At 47.1% G+C, this 16,200-nt stretch overlaps 1 protein-coding gene across 1 annotated transcript; it reads left to right on the top strand.

Annotated features, from left to right (window-relative positions):
- Positions 1–6: 6 nt before the first annotated feature.
- On the top strand, positions 7–15,368 carry VASH1 (vasohibin 1). Its single transcript, XM_014941707.1, has 7 exons — positions 7–278; positions 5,379–5,467; positions 6,554–6,610; positions 7,695–7,769; positions 8,809–9,190; positions 9,572–9,684; positions 10,265–15,368. Exons 1-7 carry the CDS (start codon positions 9–11, stop codon positions 10,335–10,337), a joined length of 1,059 nt encoding a protein of 352 aa, XP_014797193.1. The 5' UTR covers positions 7–8; the 3' UTR covers positions 10,338–15,368.
- The last annotated feature ends 832 nt before the right edge of the window (positions 15,369–16,200 follow it).

Raw genomic sequence — 16,200 nt, 5'->3', positions numbered from 1 at the left:
CGGCGGCGATGCCGATGCCGGGGGGCGGCGGGGCCGCGGGCGCCGCCAGGCGACCCCCGTCCGGTGAGGCGGCGGCGGCGGCGACGCGGGACGAGGAGCAGCAGGAGGAGGAGGGCGAGGAGGATCTCCGCGACGGCGGCGTCCCCTTCTTCGTCAACCGCGGGGGGCTGCCCGTGGACGAGCCCACCTGGGAGCGGATGTGGCGGCATGTGGGCAGGATCCACCCCGAGGGGGAGCGGGTGGCGCAGAGGATCCGGGGCGCCGCCGACCTGCCCAAGGTGAGACCCCCCCCCTGACCCCCGCACACACACACACACGCACCCCGGGGATGGTGCGGGGCGGGTGCCCGTGGCAGCGCCCGGCCGGGCCGTCCCCTGCGGGGCGCACGAAGGGGAGAGGGGGAACCGGTGGCATCCCGCAGGGAGGGCTCGCTCCCCTGTCCCCTACCCCCCAACCTCGGGAGTCCGGGCTCCCCAGCTCGGGAGCGATCCCTCGGGAAAAGGGCCCCCCCGGGGGTGCTCCTGCAGGAGGCGAAGGCAGGCTGTGACTCGGGGTGCGGGGGGGTGGCTGCGGGCCAGCAGCACCCTCTTCTTCTGAGGCCTTGCTGGAAAACGGACTTCAGACGCAGGGTAATGTGCGAGCCTCCTGGGAGGGAGACGGATTGCCCTAAAGAGGAAGACTGGATAAATGATAAAAAGACGAGGAGAGTTAGATGTAGAAGAGTCCAGATGTTTGAGGTGGGAGGGTGAGATGGGCAGAGGTGAGTCTTTGAACCAGAAGAAATTAGGTTTGGGTAGGCTCCCACACCAAAGGGCATTCCTGCACAGAACGGTGCCTGTCAGAAAAGGCACTCTTGATGCCAAAGAGTTTTAAAAGGAGTTAGTGAACGCTTCCAGAGGCTTGTTGCTCGTGTAGGGTCAGAGGTGATTTTCAAGCCTTCCCGGCCTTGCTGAACTCAATGAAAAGAAGAACCGATGATCATTTCACTTAAGGTTGTGCAACACTGTATCATTTGCATGTGAATTCTTGTGATTGTTGCTATCTGTGTTGCACCTCAGGCGGGAGAAAAATCTCCTCCTTTCATTGGCATCCTGTGAACAAAAGATGCTGCAAACATTTGGTGTTTCACTCCATTGGCGGGTTATGAGAGTATTCCCATCACACTTACAGGAAATTCAAATACAAGATGAAGCCTTTTCTGCTCGGGCTTTTTTAGCAAGGACTTACCTCCTTGGGAAGGTAATTTGAACTATGCAAGAACATGCTACTGTATAGTGCAGAGGCAATCCGTAGTGCTTTCCACGAGGAACTCTGGAGAAGCATGTGATGGAACATCCTTTGTGCAGTGAAGAGTTACAGGCATTTGTGGCAGCAACCAGAACAAATTTTGAATCCTGATTACAGGCTCTATTCTAACCCCACTAGACTTTTCCTTCCTTTCCAGATTTCCTTCCTCTCCTCTGACTTTGTCCTGAGCCTGGGTGAAGGCTGAAAACACGTTTCAGATCAATTGGAACATGCACTACTTAATTTTGTAACCAGAAGGGCTGATTTGATCAGAAGAGGTGAGGGAAGGGGAAGAAAGAAGTTCACAAACAAGGGTCCGGTGTATGAGGGAAGCGAAATACAGTGTTCAGTCTCTGGTTCTGGTCTTAATGTGAAGTACTTCCACTCTTCTTACTTTATAGTCTCGGTGCCAGAGGGTTACAGTTAGGGGACACAAGCAGTATGAGCTCCTCTAGCCATAACAGGTGAAATTGGACTATCCATTCTTTTTGGCGTTTGCTGGCACCCCTGGGAACCAGATCTATAAACTGTTCAGTGCTCGGCAATCTGAGATCCCATTCCCAAGCTCACCAGGCATTCAGCTGAGAAGATGCTGGGATGCAGGAAACAGCAAGGACGGATGGGCTCTGTTTCCCTAGCTCCCTCTCCCCTTTAGGGGTGTGTTTTTATCTTTGAGGGCTGCTTATACCACCACACACCTCTGTGCCATCAAGTTTCTTTGAATGGCTGATGCAACAGATGCAATTAGGACAATGAGTGTACTCTACAGGGCTGGCTTCTCTGAAAAGCCAGGTACTCTCCATGTGCTGGAGGGTGAATAGGCCTTTTTAGGTGTTGGGAATGGGACAGTGGTTTGCCTGCTCCCAAATTGTTTGCCCTCAACAGTAGCCAGTGTTAGGGGTAATAACTCTCAGAAGAGTTGTCCATAAACCAAATACTGTAAAACGATAACTGCAGGAGGCTGTGATCTGACTTTATAAATAAATTCACATATCAGCAGCAGGGGCTGTGTCTTTCACTGGGGTGTGAGAGCTAGGAGATTTCCTCTGGTCTCCAGAGATTTGGGGTGAACGGGCATCATGAGCCATGCCACGGTGGCAGGACATAGCTCACTGGCCATGCATGCCAGGCTTAAGAGTGCCACCCTCCTGTAGGTTGTTTCCTTTCTAGCAACAGGGTGGGGTATTGCTTTGCTTGGAGCTGCTGGGATCATCAAATGGGTGCACACTGGAAATGCAAAGTAATGTGTGTTTGGCTCATTAAGAAATGATGGATTTTAAATGAGATGGTTATGAGGGCAAAGACAGGAAGAGTTCCATCTAATGGGCTCAGAGACAGAGAGAGGGAAAAACTCCAGTTTCTTTAGTCAGGCTAAATACTGGGATTGGTATTGCTCCCATGTTGCTTGCAAAAGGAAGATTAGGAAGGGGCTTGGATATATACAAGCACCATAAAAGAAACTGCTGCTAAACTAGGCTGGCCAAAAAAGCACCTCTGTGACATGGATAAGGGAGGAGCTTTGTCTGTGCCTCTCTCCTGCCTTGTCTCATGTATAGCAGGGCCCACTTAGTACATTAAAATCTCTGTTGTTCTCGGGATGCCCTTTCTAAAAGCAGAGTCCCAATCCCATGCATACAGCCAGCCTGATGGGGTGCATAAATCTGGGAGTGGGGTGATGCAACCCCTCCACACAAGTGATGAGGGACCAAGGACATGTTCAGTCAGTCTGCTAAGCCTGGCAGAGGAATGTGCTCTGGGAACTCTGGGCTCTCTTCCTAACTCTCTCTCCAGCTTTCAGAATAACTAAAGGGAAAGCAAAATAGATCTGATTTCCTATCTTTTATGTTACAAATAAATTCCTCTCAGCTTTCTGGAAGATTGTGAAGGTTGCCTAATATTTATAGCCCTTCTGAGATGTGTGGTGGATGATGCTGGGTAAGAACAAAGCATTAGAGTCTCCCATCCTGTCAGTGCGGGAGTGAGGGATGGAGACCTTATTCCTCTCCTCCTGCTTCTATTGCCCCATTAAAATGCTATAGACCTGATGCAAAAGAAACTGTAGCCCAGTCTGGGCTGCAGGCCCAGATCTGAGAGAGAGAGCAGCCTGTACTTTCATCAGTTTAATTACTTGAGGTGCAGAAGGCTCTTCTGCATTAACTAGTCCCCTGCTGAACTGGTTGCCATTACGCTGCCTCAGTGTTGCACAGCCCTTTGTGGAAAAGGGGATCTGGGGGTCTGTACTAGTAAAGGGAAGAGTAACTACCCAGAATCATCAGTCTTTGCTGTCAACACGCACTTAATCCGTCTGTCTCCACTCAAAAAGCAGGAAAAGTCTCTACGCTGAAGAAATGAAACAAAGTTAAATAGTTAGGTTAAATACTCAGCCCGTCCTGGTTGTTACCTCTTTTCATTGTTTCTGCCTGGAAATGATTTCCTATGACTCAGTGTCAGCTCACAGCATCCAAACTGACTCAGCTCGTGCGGTTCCAGAGATGGCTCCATCCCTGTGCTGCTCTCTGGAGCCTTCCCTGCTCCTGCTGTGGCTGAACAAACCCAGTTTCACATCTGCTCCTGCCGTTCCTGTGCCATCTCCTGCAAGTGAGCCAGCCGGTGCCTCTGCTTGCTCCAAGCAGGGTATGGAAATGAAGCACTGGAGGTAGCAACTGGCATCTCCAAGAAGTGCTAGGAAAATGGGTACCAGTGGCCAAATGGTACTACTTACTTTCCGAAAAAAAAAAGAAAGATCAAAACACAGGGGAGAAAATGCATAGAGACTAGTTTAGCTCAGTGTTTACTTGCTAATGGTGTTTGGAGCTAGACTGAAAAACACTTAAGAGATTACAGTTTCCAGAGGCAGCGACAGCCCATGTCTCAAGGTGAAGCGGCCTCTGGCCCCTGAGCTGTGTGGGCACAAGCAGAGTGGGACCATGTGGCAAACCAGGAGAGGGAACTGATCTGACTGAAAACTACCCCTGCTTGCTGGCTCAGCTTTCAGCTGGTTCAGGTGCCTGACCTGGTTCACCAGTCACTTGTGCCAACCCAGGGCAGAAGAAGGAGGTATGGAAATGAATGGCCACAGAAATAGACAGAGGGCAATGAGTGGCCAAGCAGTGCTGCTACTACAAAACCATGGCCAGCGGAGTGCACAGCGGAGTAGAAGGCTCAAGGGAAGATCTGGTTCTGACTCACCCTTTCTTAGCTGGGGATAGCCCAGCTCTGGGGGAAGTCTGAGGAGGAACTGAAATGCTAAAAACCAAACTGCTGTGAAAAGCTGCAGTCTGGTATCAGCAGGGTGTGTGCAAGGCATGAGTTACCCTTCAGAAGGATACGTGGCTGGGCTCCTTCTCTCAGCCTGTCAGTCACACCAAATATCTGTCTTCTCCATTATATTTGTCCTGCGGACAGGACCCTTCTCTTTCCTTAGACATATTTTCTCAGCTGCTGACAAGGCTGCAGTTATCCCCTGTGGAGCAAATGGTGAGGAAAATGTGATTGGAGCCGTAAGGCTAAGGCCTCAGAATGGGACAGCAGTCTGAACAGCGAACTTTCAGAAGTCATTCTCTGACCACGTAATTCAAAACAAGGCACACTGCAGGATGGGGAATCGTGATGCTGTCAAACTTGTGTCCTACTCAGTGCCAACTCACCTCAGACACCAGGAGGCAGTGAGCAATCCTTGCTTACAGGACCATTCCAGCATGGAAACTCATTCTCTGTTTTTGCCTCTCTCTCCATCCTTTGTTTTTGTTTTGTGCCTTCCACGTTGCATACTCAAATGAGGACAAGCTCCCTCGGGTGATAGGTTTCCTGTCTTGCATCTTGCCTTGTCAGTTAATTTTATCTAATTCTTCCAAGGTAACATTGCCTGAAATTTAGAACCCTTTCACACAATTTTTCTTGCAGCTCTTCATTCTGAATCCCTTCCCAGTTATCAGTGTGGGAACAGAGGAATGTTCCTGGTATGGTCACTCTGGGCTGCAAAAAGGGGGTAGTTTCAGAGGAACACGCTTCCTGTAGCTACGTGCTTCTGAGTTCAGCAAGAAGCTGGGGAGGTTTGGAAGCAGTGATTTATGTTCTGCTCCCCATTTCAGATTCCCATACCAAGTGTGCCTGTGTTCCAGCCGTCCACCCCGATCCCTGAGCGCCTGGAAGCTGTACAGCGCTACATCAGGGAGCTTCAGTATCCTTTATTGTTACCTTAGTCACTGGTGTGATAACCCACGAAGAGGGAGCAAGAGGACTTTCTTTCCCTGTGAAGAACAGAAAAGCTTGTTCTCTTGTAGCTGGAGGGGAACCGAATCTTGCCCCCTGTAAACAGGAAGCTGGACTAAAGATGATGGTTTGTTTTGCTCCTCTGTTTCTTTTTTGCCCAAGTTACCTCTGATCTTGTTCACTCCATGTACCAAATGGGCATGTTGTCAAGGTCCTTTCCCACTACCCACCTTTCTAGGTCAGTGGCTTTACAGTGCCATTTTGTTAAAAACTTGTGTTTCTGAGACTCTGTCAGTCAGGTCTCAGATTGACTACAAACCATGTCACCTCACTGTTAAGGCATAGATGAGCTGTAGTGGTGAGAAAACTGCCTCTCAAACACTCTCCTCTGTAGCTGTCTAGAGGACAGCCAGCCACCCTGCTGTTGTGCATCTGTGGTATCCTGCCCCTTTATACGCAGAGCTGCCTGTGTGACTGGGCCCTGGGAATGAGATTTCTCCATCCCTGTTGTGCTGGGCAGCAGTCCTGGGCCATGCAAGAGCAGTCTCATCTCGCTGATGAGATACAGAGCTAGCTGTGGCTTTATCCCTAAAACCAGGAAAGGTGGCAGACTTTCTGGCACCCATCTCAGGTGGTTGTGCTCTGGACTGGGTCCTAATCAGTCTTAGAATAAGGTACCATGAATGTTTCAGTGCTCCGTGCATTCTGTGCAGACCGGAGCAGGCAGAGATCTGTCAGACTTTGTTCTGCCCTGGTAGCTGGAAAGCTGAGCAGAGCACGTGCTGTCAGCATGGACCTTTGGGAAATGAAGTGGAAACCTGTGTGTGGGGAGGAGAAAGAGAAAAATGGACAAGAAGGAAATACAGTGGAAGTAGCAAGGGACTTGAAATGGGAGAAAAGCAGGATAGGGAGGTGGGGAGTTTCTTGCATTGCTGTTGTATTTGTGAGATCTTGACTTTGCTGTGAGAATAGTAACTAACGTGAAAGTTCTTCAGACAGGTTTTCTGTCTGAGGTTTTCTACAAGCTGCCAGACCCTTAACTTCTTGCCTCCAGGTACAATCACACTGGGACACAATTCTTTGAGATTAAGAAGAGCAGACCTCTGACTGGGTAAGTGCTGGTAGCCCTTACAGCATCTAATCCTTGCTTTAAGATGTTGGGGCCTTGCGATATCCCCTGCTTTTTCTTCCATCCCCTGGCCAAGGTCTAGGTGGCACTTAGGGCTTTCAGTACTGCAGCTCCATCCTACTTTAGGTCCTACTTTAGGTGACTATTGTCTGTTGCCTAGGGCATGGCTGGGCAGAGCTGCATCTGGCCTTTCTCAAGGACAAGAGTAGGTTTTGTTGTCATGAATCAGTAAATGCATTAAAATAAAGTAAATGTATTTCAAAGATGTGCAGATTCTGCCTGCTTCTAATTGGAACATTACCATTTGAACTTCTGATGGATTCTGAAATCAGGTCCTGCCCTAAACAAGCTTCGTAAAAGCCAAGTATCTTTACAGGACTAACATCATAGCTCCTGTGAGTCCCTTTGCAGAATTTAGGCTCACTAAGCTTCTGGTGTCTCATACTTTGAAGGACAAGGGGGATGCAGATTTTGGGAAGACTGCAGATTTTGGGAAGAGCTGTGCCCCATAAGTTCCCGGAGATAAGCACATGATGTTCATTGACTCTCTTGGCCAGCGTATTGACTGGCTTCTAGTCCGTAGACTTAATGTGACGCCAAAGATCTTGTGTTGTAATCAGTGCAATGTCTCCTCCACGGTATTTGTTAAATGGAGAGTAGGGTTAATGCCAGAGAAGAAGGCTCCACTGTCCTTGAACCTTGTGAGGTAAATGCTGCTGGCTCTTGGTCCTTTGAGGCTTCTGCTTGTGGTCACATTGGTGTCCATCCAGAACTCACTGTGCCAAGTGCTGTGGTCTCCCTGGGAACAGAGGTTGGCCTAGTAGGCAGCTTTGCTGTGACTCACTGAAGGGAGTTCCTTCTAAGGAGTGAGTGTGTGTGGTAGAGACCTGGTTTGGATTTCATATCTTCATAAAGAAGATATTTTCTTCTGTTCCCTGTCCTCAGTGGGCCACCTTCTCTCCTGGAAATCTGCCTTACATATATAGTGCAAAAGGGCTGAACTGGCCATACCTGCATAGCACAAGCCCTGTAACTGTCCTTGTCTTTCCCTTGTTCCACTTTGCAGGCTGATGGACTTGGCCAAAGAAATGACCAAAGAGGCCCTGCCAATAAAATGCCTGGAAGCTGTGATCCTGGGAATGTATCCTTTCCTCTTGGAATTGTGTGTGTCTGCCCATCCTTGTGTTTTCTCCTCTGCTCTTTTATGATGCTTTGAGGCTGCTGATAATATTATCACCAAGCCTCACATGTCTCTGTTTTCCCTCCCTGGTTCTCCCAAAAAAACCTACCAATAAAATCCAAATGCAAGCAATTCTCTGAAATATCAGAACTAGTTCTTCAGAGTTGCTCCTCCTTCCCCAAGAAGGGTGGTGCTGCTCTGGACAAATCTACACGTGAGTAGAAGATATAGGAAGGATCTAAGGAACATCTAGAGAGGGGCAAAAATACTAGCTACAGTTAGGCTTGGAGGTCCTTTGTGGATAACATTGTTCACTTACTGCAATGTTGCCTGCCTGCCTTACATTGAAATAAGTTAGGGATCCTCCCCAACTCTTAATTGTGGTGTATGTCACTTTACTATTATGTCTAACACTGCTTAGGCAATACCTTTATTAATTCTAGATGTGTGTTGTCTTAAAATACACATCTTTCCTAGGTATCTTCCAGGCTTAGTCTATGTCACTCAGGCTATAGATTCTTGATGCACATTGGCAAAGCCACCTCGAGGGGTAGAAATGGCAAGTGAATGGTTCAGAAGGGTAGTCTGATGATTATTTTCTCCGGAAGGTTCCTCAGTTCATGTGTGAAATAGTACTCTGTAAAACAGATTAAAACCAACTGAAGAATAATGCTACAGCATTAACAGTTTGGGAGCTATGGGATACAGTGCCCTGGAGGTGTTAGCATTGCAACTTCTGCATCACAAAACCGCCTCAAAATTAACTTCCCTTTGTTGATTGTCTTGTTGAAGAGGACAAGTCTGTTTCCCCATGACCCAGATGAAAGTAGGGCTGCTTGCAATGAGCTGGACCCTAGATCTGGAGAGCAAATCCTGCCTATGTGATGCCCAAATCCCTGGTGAGCCCGCTGAGCCAGCTGGGAGGGTTTGGAGCAGGAAGGAAGTGTCTTGTCAAGCAAATGGGATCACTGGTTGTTTCCTGAATAGTGGCTGCTGTCAGTTACCTCACCAACAACATGACCACGCTGGACCGTTTCCCCATCAGCTTCAAAACCCACTTCTCAGGGAACTACTTCCGACACATTGTGCTGGGGGTGAACTTTGGAGGCCGCTATGGGGCACTGGGCATCAGCCGCCGTGAGGAGCTCATGTACAAAGCACCCGTCTTCCGCACACTAAGCGAACTCATCTTTGACTTTGAGGAGGCATATCGCCGCTGCTGGCACACTCTCAAAAAGGTGAAGCTGGGCCACTGTGTGTCCCATGACCCACACAGTGTGGAGCAGATCGAGTGGAAGCACTCCATCCTGGATCTAGACAAGCTAACCCGGGAAGACTTCCGCAAAGAGCTTGAGAGACATGCCCGTGATATGAGGCTGAAGGTAAGCAGCAAGGATGGAGAAGTAGTTTGTTGCTGCATCAGCTGTCTTGCCTGGCTGATGGTGTGCTGGGGGAATGATGTGGCAGGAGGATCTCCTAGATGGTGGTAGAATACAGCCAGACTTGGAGGCTGGGGGCTCTTTTCCTTCATATACAGGCTGTTCCCCTAATGGATGCTTGCACAGCACTGCAGTTGTGATTAGTTTGGACTATATACAGTCCCTGGAGCCATAGTTGTCACTGTAGCTTGGTTTCTCTGGGTTTTACATTTCTGATGCACTTATCTTGCCTTTTTATCTTTTGTTGTTAGGCTTTGTGTTTTCTTGTTACTACTCCTATTGGTTTTCTGCTCATGTTGCTCTTACTTGTAATTTTTCTGGCAGATTGGCAAAGGAACTGGGCCACCATCTCCCACCAAGGACAGAAAGAAAGATGTCTCCTCCCCACAGAGAGGTCAGGCCAGCCCCCACCGGCGCAACAGTCGTGGGGACCGACGGTGAGTGGGGCTCCTGGGCAGGAGGCCTATCTAGACCATCCCTGTTTTACTCAAAGATTCCACCTTGCTGTCTGATTTTGGATCCTTCTGATGTCTTATTTGGGTTCTTTATAACAGGGGATACCTTTCTGACCTGCAGTAGCATTCTTCCCTAGTCTGTGCCTCCATGAGTTTATCATTGCTCGGGGAGCGGGGCGACAGCTGGGGGTTTTTGTTTTGGTAGGGAGGAGAAAGTCAGCTCAAACAGATGGTGATCTTGGTAGCTGATATTTAATCTTATGCATTGGTCTGAGCTCTGGTGTCTCACAAACCTGTGCCCCAAAGAGATTCCAAAAATTACACTGCTGTCAGTGAGAAAGTTTTTCTGAAATTGATCTGGACTACCAGAGTGAATTTCCTACTCTTCCTATCTTCTGTGGAGATCATTGGGAGTTACTGGAAGTTGCAGAATAATCCTGCCCTCAATAGTGTAGGATGAGTCTGAAGCTTTCCTGTCATTTTCCTGCACAGCCATCTCTATGTGCAGCACCTCCTGACTGAAAAACAGTTTCTAAATAGTTCTTACCCTCTTTGCTCACAGGCCATCTGGTGAGAAGAAGCCTACCGATTCCAAAGCCATGCCAGACCTCAATGGGTACCAGATTCGGGTGTGAAGAGCTGTGCCTTGTGTGCCTGGCTCCACAGACTTCTCGCTGGCCACAACTGGGACCTGGATCCACCTGCAGTGATTCTGACAAAGGGGGCAGGGGAGCGGGAGCGGAACACAGTGCTGATCTTCCCAGGTACTTCCTAGTGGGCCAGTCCCAGAGCTGGATCCCATGGGTCCCAGAGGATTCACCTGCCTGTTTCTGGGAGAGGTGTCCATCTTAATTCACTGAAAGAAGTATTTTTAAAGAAAAAATTAAAAAAAAGTGTACATTGGTGGGAGTTTGCTGCAGGAAGAATATGAAATGAGCAGGGTCAGCAGACTTGCTATCGAGTTTTTTGTGTTGACAGCACGTACATGAAGCATCTTGTCGACAGTACTTCTTCCCTTTCTGCAGAGAAGTCTTCAATCCATGCAAGGCCTGCAGGGCTGAGGGAGAAGTGATGCTGGAATGGGATGGTCCCTGCATCTTGTGCAAAAACTCCTGGTTTTGTCATTATGAACACTTTGTTTAGCATCGCTCTTGTGAAGACCAGGCTGAATTTGCTCAGCCTGATTGATCATAAAAGGGTCTCTCATCTGGAGAAACCACATTTTGTGTGTTTAGTCCTGCCTATTTCAAAACATTTCATTGTCTCTGGGGGGGTAGACAGTGGGATGATGAGCCTCTTTACCTGTTGTGATGCTGGTGAGCTGTTGTAGTAAGTCCTTTTGTGGTTAAGTGGGTCAGGATAGGCCAATGCCATTGCCATATGAAAACAGGCACGGAGACCTCAATCATCCCAGCCCTAGAGGCAGGGGCAGGCAGGGGCTGGTGGAAACCTGAAGTTTTGAGTCTTCATCAGCCTTCTGTCTATCAACTTCTAGTGACTGCTACTGTGAAAGCTTGCAAAAAGCACTCTAGTTACTGAGGTATGAGTTTCAACAGTAAATAGTTAAAGAAGGTTTTAATGATGTGAACAGGTTTTACAAGCATTTTTCCTTTCCACAAGTGTCTTGCTCCTTCCTGACTGCAGTGTTAGTGCTAGAGTTACAGACACCTGTTGGTGGGAAGCCCTCCTCAAGGAGATTGCAGCTGCTTTCCTGGCAGCTCAGCCTGGAGCCTCCTGAAAGTAGTTCCCCAGTCCCAGAGCTGTGCTTACACTCTGGCTCTTCGGACAGCTGCAGTATTTAACAGCACCGCTTACGCTACAGCCTTCCCCAAAGGGCTGGGCTGCGCCTTTCTGCTCGCTTACAGCCTTGACTCTTCCTACAGTTCTTTTCCAGGGAGTGCTGTACTACTGATTAAGCGGAGTAATGCTTGTCAGAAATCCAGAGTGTTGTCAGACCTCTCTTTGAGGCCTAGGGCCTGGAAACAATAGGGCTGCCAGAAGTCGGAACAGCATGGCCTTGAAGTGATCTGGATGCGCAGATCCTGGGGATGCAAAAACTGAGCTTGGGAGTGGGAGTATCCTTGAGAGAAACTGAGTCTTGTTTTATCACAGCACTGACAAGGAGCTAAACTTCCTGAAATAGTACGTATTTAATTTTGTTAGAACTGGGCTGCTGCTTTCATGGGAATTTGTTAAAAGCGTGATGGAGATCAGCTCTACCAGGTTTTTTGATGCAGCCTTGCTGGGCCACACTCTCATGTAAGCAGAGCTATTTTGGCGGCAGAGGATGCGTTCTTATCCCCAAACAAATCAGCTCTTCTGTCCAGTTAAAGCAGTGTTAATCCTTGAAGCACCACCCACAAGCGATTTAACTCAGGCCTTACAGGTTCCTAATTGTACATCCTTAACTATGATGTAACTTGCAAGGTTCTATATCCACACCAATGCAGTCTGTGCTCCCAAGCTCTCTTTGTAGTCAGGATTTTTCTGTACGACCAGGAGGACGACACATAGGGAGGTGGCAGAACTTGCTGCTGATCCAACATAAACTTAATCCAGAAGATGCCAGTTTCCACAGTGCAGTGCAACACCTGTCCCCTCCCTTGCACTCCAGCTACATGCAATGTAGAAATTAGAAATTAGACAGCGTTAGCAAGCCAAGCAGTCACTTGAATGTGTCCTCTGGTCAATTTTATGTGGCTGTACATTAACATATTTAATGATCTAATGCTGATGTTAGATGTGAAGGTACCACAGTTACCTGTAAATAATATGGGTCACTTGGAAGCCACAAACTGCCTTTGATAATGTTTGCGATGCAGCGAACTGAAAGCTCAGGTGCCACTGTGAATCACACACTAAACAGAAGCAGCAGTCAGCAAGGGAGACTGAATGTCAGCTTTTATTAAAGTGGATGACATCCAGGAAAAAAAAATTATAAAAGCCATTTAGATAAAACTAGGATGCATCCTCACCATGACTTTGGTTGATTAGTTAATTCTGACTAACTGGAAAGCTCTTGAGAATAATTAGTACCTTAATAGAGAGCACATTCAACATCTGGACAGACTTGAGCCTTTTTAGATGGAAAGGAGGGGAAGTGTGTTCAAAACAGATGAGGCAAGTGAGTGGTCAGCTGCAAGCTAATGATGCTTTCTTGAGAGCAAGGCAAAAGGGATGCTCAGCAGCTAAGTTAGATCACTTGGGGCAGAATGGCTTAAAACAAAATGCTTTGTTTGACTTGGTAATTAAATGCTTTCCTACAGGATGTAACTAAGGCAAATAGCTTAGAAAACCAAAGGAAGTGGATGTTTAAGGAATGAATGACAGGTAGAGTTCAAGGTCTCTTAAACCTCAGCTGTAGCCAGACAAGAATATCCTCTTTCAAGATTTAGTTGCACAATTATGTATGTTAGGAGGCATTTAATTCTTCTTATGTATCTAATGTTGACAACTTCTCAAGATGGACACAGGAGCAGACACCAGCCCTCTACTAGGATTACTATTTCAAGCCTTCTGCTATGTTTCTCTGTGTGGTAGAATTCCTGCCCCTTACTGTTCTGTATCTGCAGCTTTGGCAGATGGTGCAAGAAACTGGAAAATGACCAAACAATTATTCTGTTTGCTCCCCCCTTCTTTGTAACAGGATGCATCACTTCAATACAAAGCTTAGCTTCCTTGCTAACAAACAAGACAGCATCCCCCTGCGACACAAAGGATTAGTGCAACCCAGTTTTATGCCATAAGAAACCCGAGGGTACAATGAAAGATGAACTTTTGCACTTCCACTTCTTTCCTCTCTCCTCCACCTGCTCTGGCTTCTGGTCTGTCTGCCTTTAACCATAAGGAAAGAAAGGCTGGAGATGAGTCTTTTTCACTTCTGCAGTCTTTAGAGCTACAGAAAAGGAATGAAAAGCAACTAGGCTGTAACTCATACTCGTTAGTGCCTGCAGAACAAAAAAGATGGATCTTGAGGAGTCCTATTATTTAATGTTAAATATTAATACAACTGTTCATGTAGCTCTGGGGTGTAAATTTCACTGTTCAGTAGGTCTTGTCTGATGTCTCTTCTGCAGTACAAATCCTTCTGAACTCTGTGGAAGGGAACTGCGTCCATACAGGAGGAATGGATAGACACTGCCTATGTTGTATGTGAAATCTAGGTGAGCTTTGTAAGACTTGAACAAATGCTGACCTACTACTGGCAAAACTATTTTAAATGTAATGCAAATCTTGAAATAAGAGTTTCTCTTTATACTTTTATGTAGACAAGTCCCTTGATACCTGGCCAACTGCAATTTTTTTAATGGATGAATGGATTAGTGAGCAAAACTTTCTGCTGTGGTGTCTCTCTGACATAATCTTCATATACTAAACAGCAGGGTTGGGTGTCCACCAGTCTGTGACACACTAGCCCTTTTTTAAACTCTGATATGATAAGCTAAATGAGTCTTTAGGAACTTAAGGTATGTTAGCAAGTGTTTTAGCTGGGAGTGGAGTGCTTTTTTCCAGTTGACTATTTTACCTGTGTGCCGCTGTATGGGTCAGTACGTAGTATGCTTGGATCTACCAGAATAAATGACTCCAGAACTGTGGTTGAAACAGTTTCTGTTCATGCAGTAGCTGTATTGCTGTTACCAGATCTGCTTAACATGAAAAATTTTTTAAGTATTTCAGGTGAAAGCCTTAATCAGGTGCCTGCCCCTTAAGGTAGGCTCACATGTGGTGTTGTATAGACTGAAACATGACTGTCCTTAAAATTGGGGAGTTTAAGAAACTATCATGCCAAAGGGCAAGAGTCTGGATTAGATGGGCTTGACCTTGCTCCAGTGGCTGTAGCTAATCACTTCAGGTGGTTGCTTTAGCTGCTTGCTCCTTGTAAGTATTTTAAGTGCTCCTTGTAAGTATTTTAAGTGGTCCTGATGATCAGGCAGTAGATATAAGCAGGAGGTGCCCTATGTCCCATGCGTACTCCCTGTGCAAGTCTGGCTGAAATAATACCCCATATTCCAGTGGTCTTGCACCGTTGTCCTGTCCAATATTAAGACCTGCATTATGGGTTCATAACTTAAACTAAGAAAGCAAGTGCTATTCTGGCTTGGTGTTTGTTCTCCCAGAGCAAGGTGGAGATGGTCCCTCTACAGCCAAGCTGAACTCCTTAGGGAATACTTGTCTGTTTTCTGAGCAGGTGTTTACTTGTATCGCAGCCACTCTCCTTCAGTGGTGCCCTGTCCCCGCCTGCTCAAGAGCAACTCAACTTAGGCCCAGAAGGCTACTAAATCCCCTGCAATCTCTGCAAAGCAGAGTTCCCCTCCAGGTCAGGGTTGAGATGGTGCTAGTGGGACCAGAGTGGTCCCCTTCCATGTGCATCAGTATTCTACTCTAGCACCGATAGGGTGCTCCAAAACCATTTACATCTTTATCACCGGTACAGCTCAGAACTAAGAAATGGAAGGTTTCTTTCTTTAAGAACAATATCATGTGTGTCTTTTTGTAATTAATCAGTGTGGTTCTGTGTTCTTATGTATCCAACACAGAACTTGTATTTAGATTTAGTTCTTACTGCACTTCCCATGGCCCTCATGTTGATACTTCTTCCTGCTTCCTTTGACACTTAGACAATAAAATTCCCTCTGTACTGCTCTCAGCTTGTGCAGAGAAAACAACATGTCTGTACTGTCTTTCTTTCCAATTTAAAATTTTCCTGTTGTCAGACAGTTTATGTACAGATGCCCTGTACTTGCAACACTATGGACACAGAAGAACCCTCATTCTCCTTCAATCATCTGAACAGGTGAGTATGTCTGTACACACAGGGACAGCTGCCAGAGAATAAAAAGTATGTATGTTGCTGTGTAGCAAAGGCTAAAACTCTCATTTTCCTCTTTAACTACCATCAGTCAAGCTGGACGGAAAAAAAAAAAAGTCAGTGGATGCAGCAACAGAAATTTCTGTCTTGAAACACTACTGTAAGGGTTAACACAAGCCTCTGCTTGCATGGCTCTGCTCTTCAACATATGATCCAGTCTCCCTTCCTGGCCTGAAATGCAATTCTGCTTAAGGTTTGTAGTTTAGTGGCCTTCCAGACTAATGACCTCACCAGGACTTCTCAAGACAAATGCTGGGTTAATAAAGGACAGTCAGCTGCAAGATTCAGTGCATTCCCCCAGCAAGAGGGATCCAACTTTATTCAGGCTATCATCTTTCAGGCATAACATAGCCCTTCTCTCTAGGGAAATGAGTAATAGCTGGGAGCGGGCCAGCATGTACGCAAGCCTACAGGGTGTAGAGGGAAGGAATAAACATCCCCTAACCTGTTACTCCAAAGAAAATGGCACATGCAATAGTCTCCCTTTTAGCTAAGTTAATAATATGAACAACTTCTGCCCTGAGGGGAATTAATTGCACAGCACCTAGTAGGTGGTATGAGAAGACAAAAGAAGAAAGCAGCCACTTCATAAGCCTGCATGGCCCAGGAGCGGAGGGCCATGCCAAGCC

Source organism: Calidris pugnax, unplaced genomic scaffold, assembly GCF_001431845.1.
Source record: "Calidris pugnax isolate Ruff unplaced genomic scaffold, ASM143184v1 scaffold56, whole genome shotgun sequence".
Lineage (NCBI taxonomy): Eukaryota > Metazoa > Chordata > Aves > Charadriiformes > Scolopacidae > Calidris > Calidris pugnax.
The sequence above is the reverse complement of the archived record's forward strand: the minus strand, read 5'-3'. Positions and strand labels throughout refer to the sequence as shown.

What these genes read in the sequence shown, in the direction of transcription:
- VASH1 (XM_014941707.1), top strand. Translation starts at nt 9, where the DNA reads ATGCCGATGCCGGGGGGCGGCGGGGCCGCGGGCGCCGCCAGGCGACCC. An exon ending in GCGCCGCCGACCTGCCCAAG is followed by an intron (nt 279 to 5,378) that starts GTGAGACCCCCC and finishes TCCCCATTTCAG; the next exon opens with ATTCCCATACCAAGTGTGCC. An exon ending in CCCGTGATATGAGGCTGAAG is followed by an intron (nt 9,191 to 9,571) that starts GTAAGCAGCAAG and finishes TTTTTCTGGCAG; the next exon opens with ATTGGCAAAGGAACTGGGCC.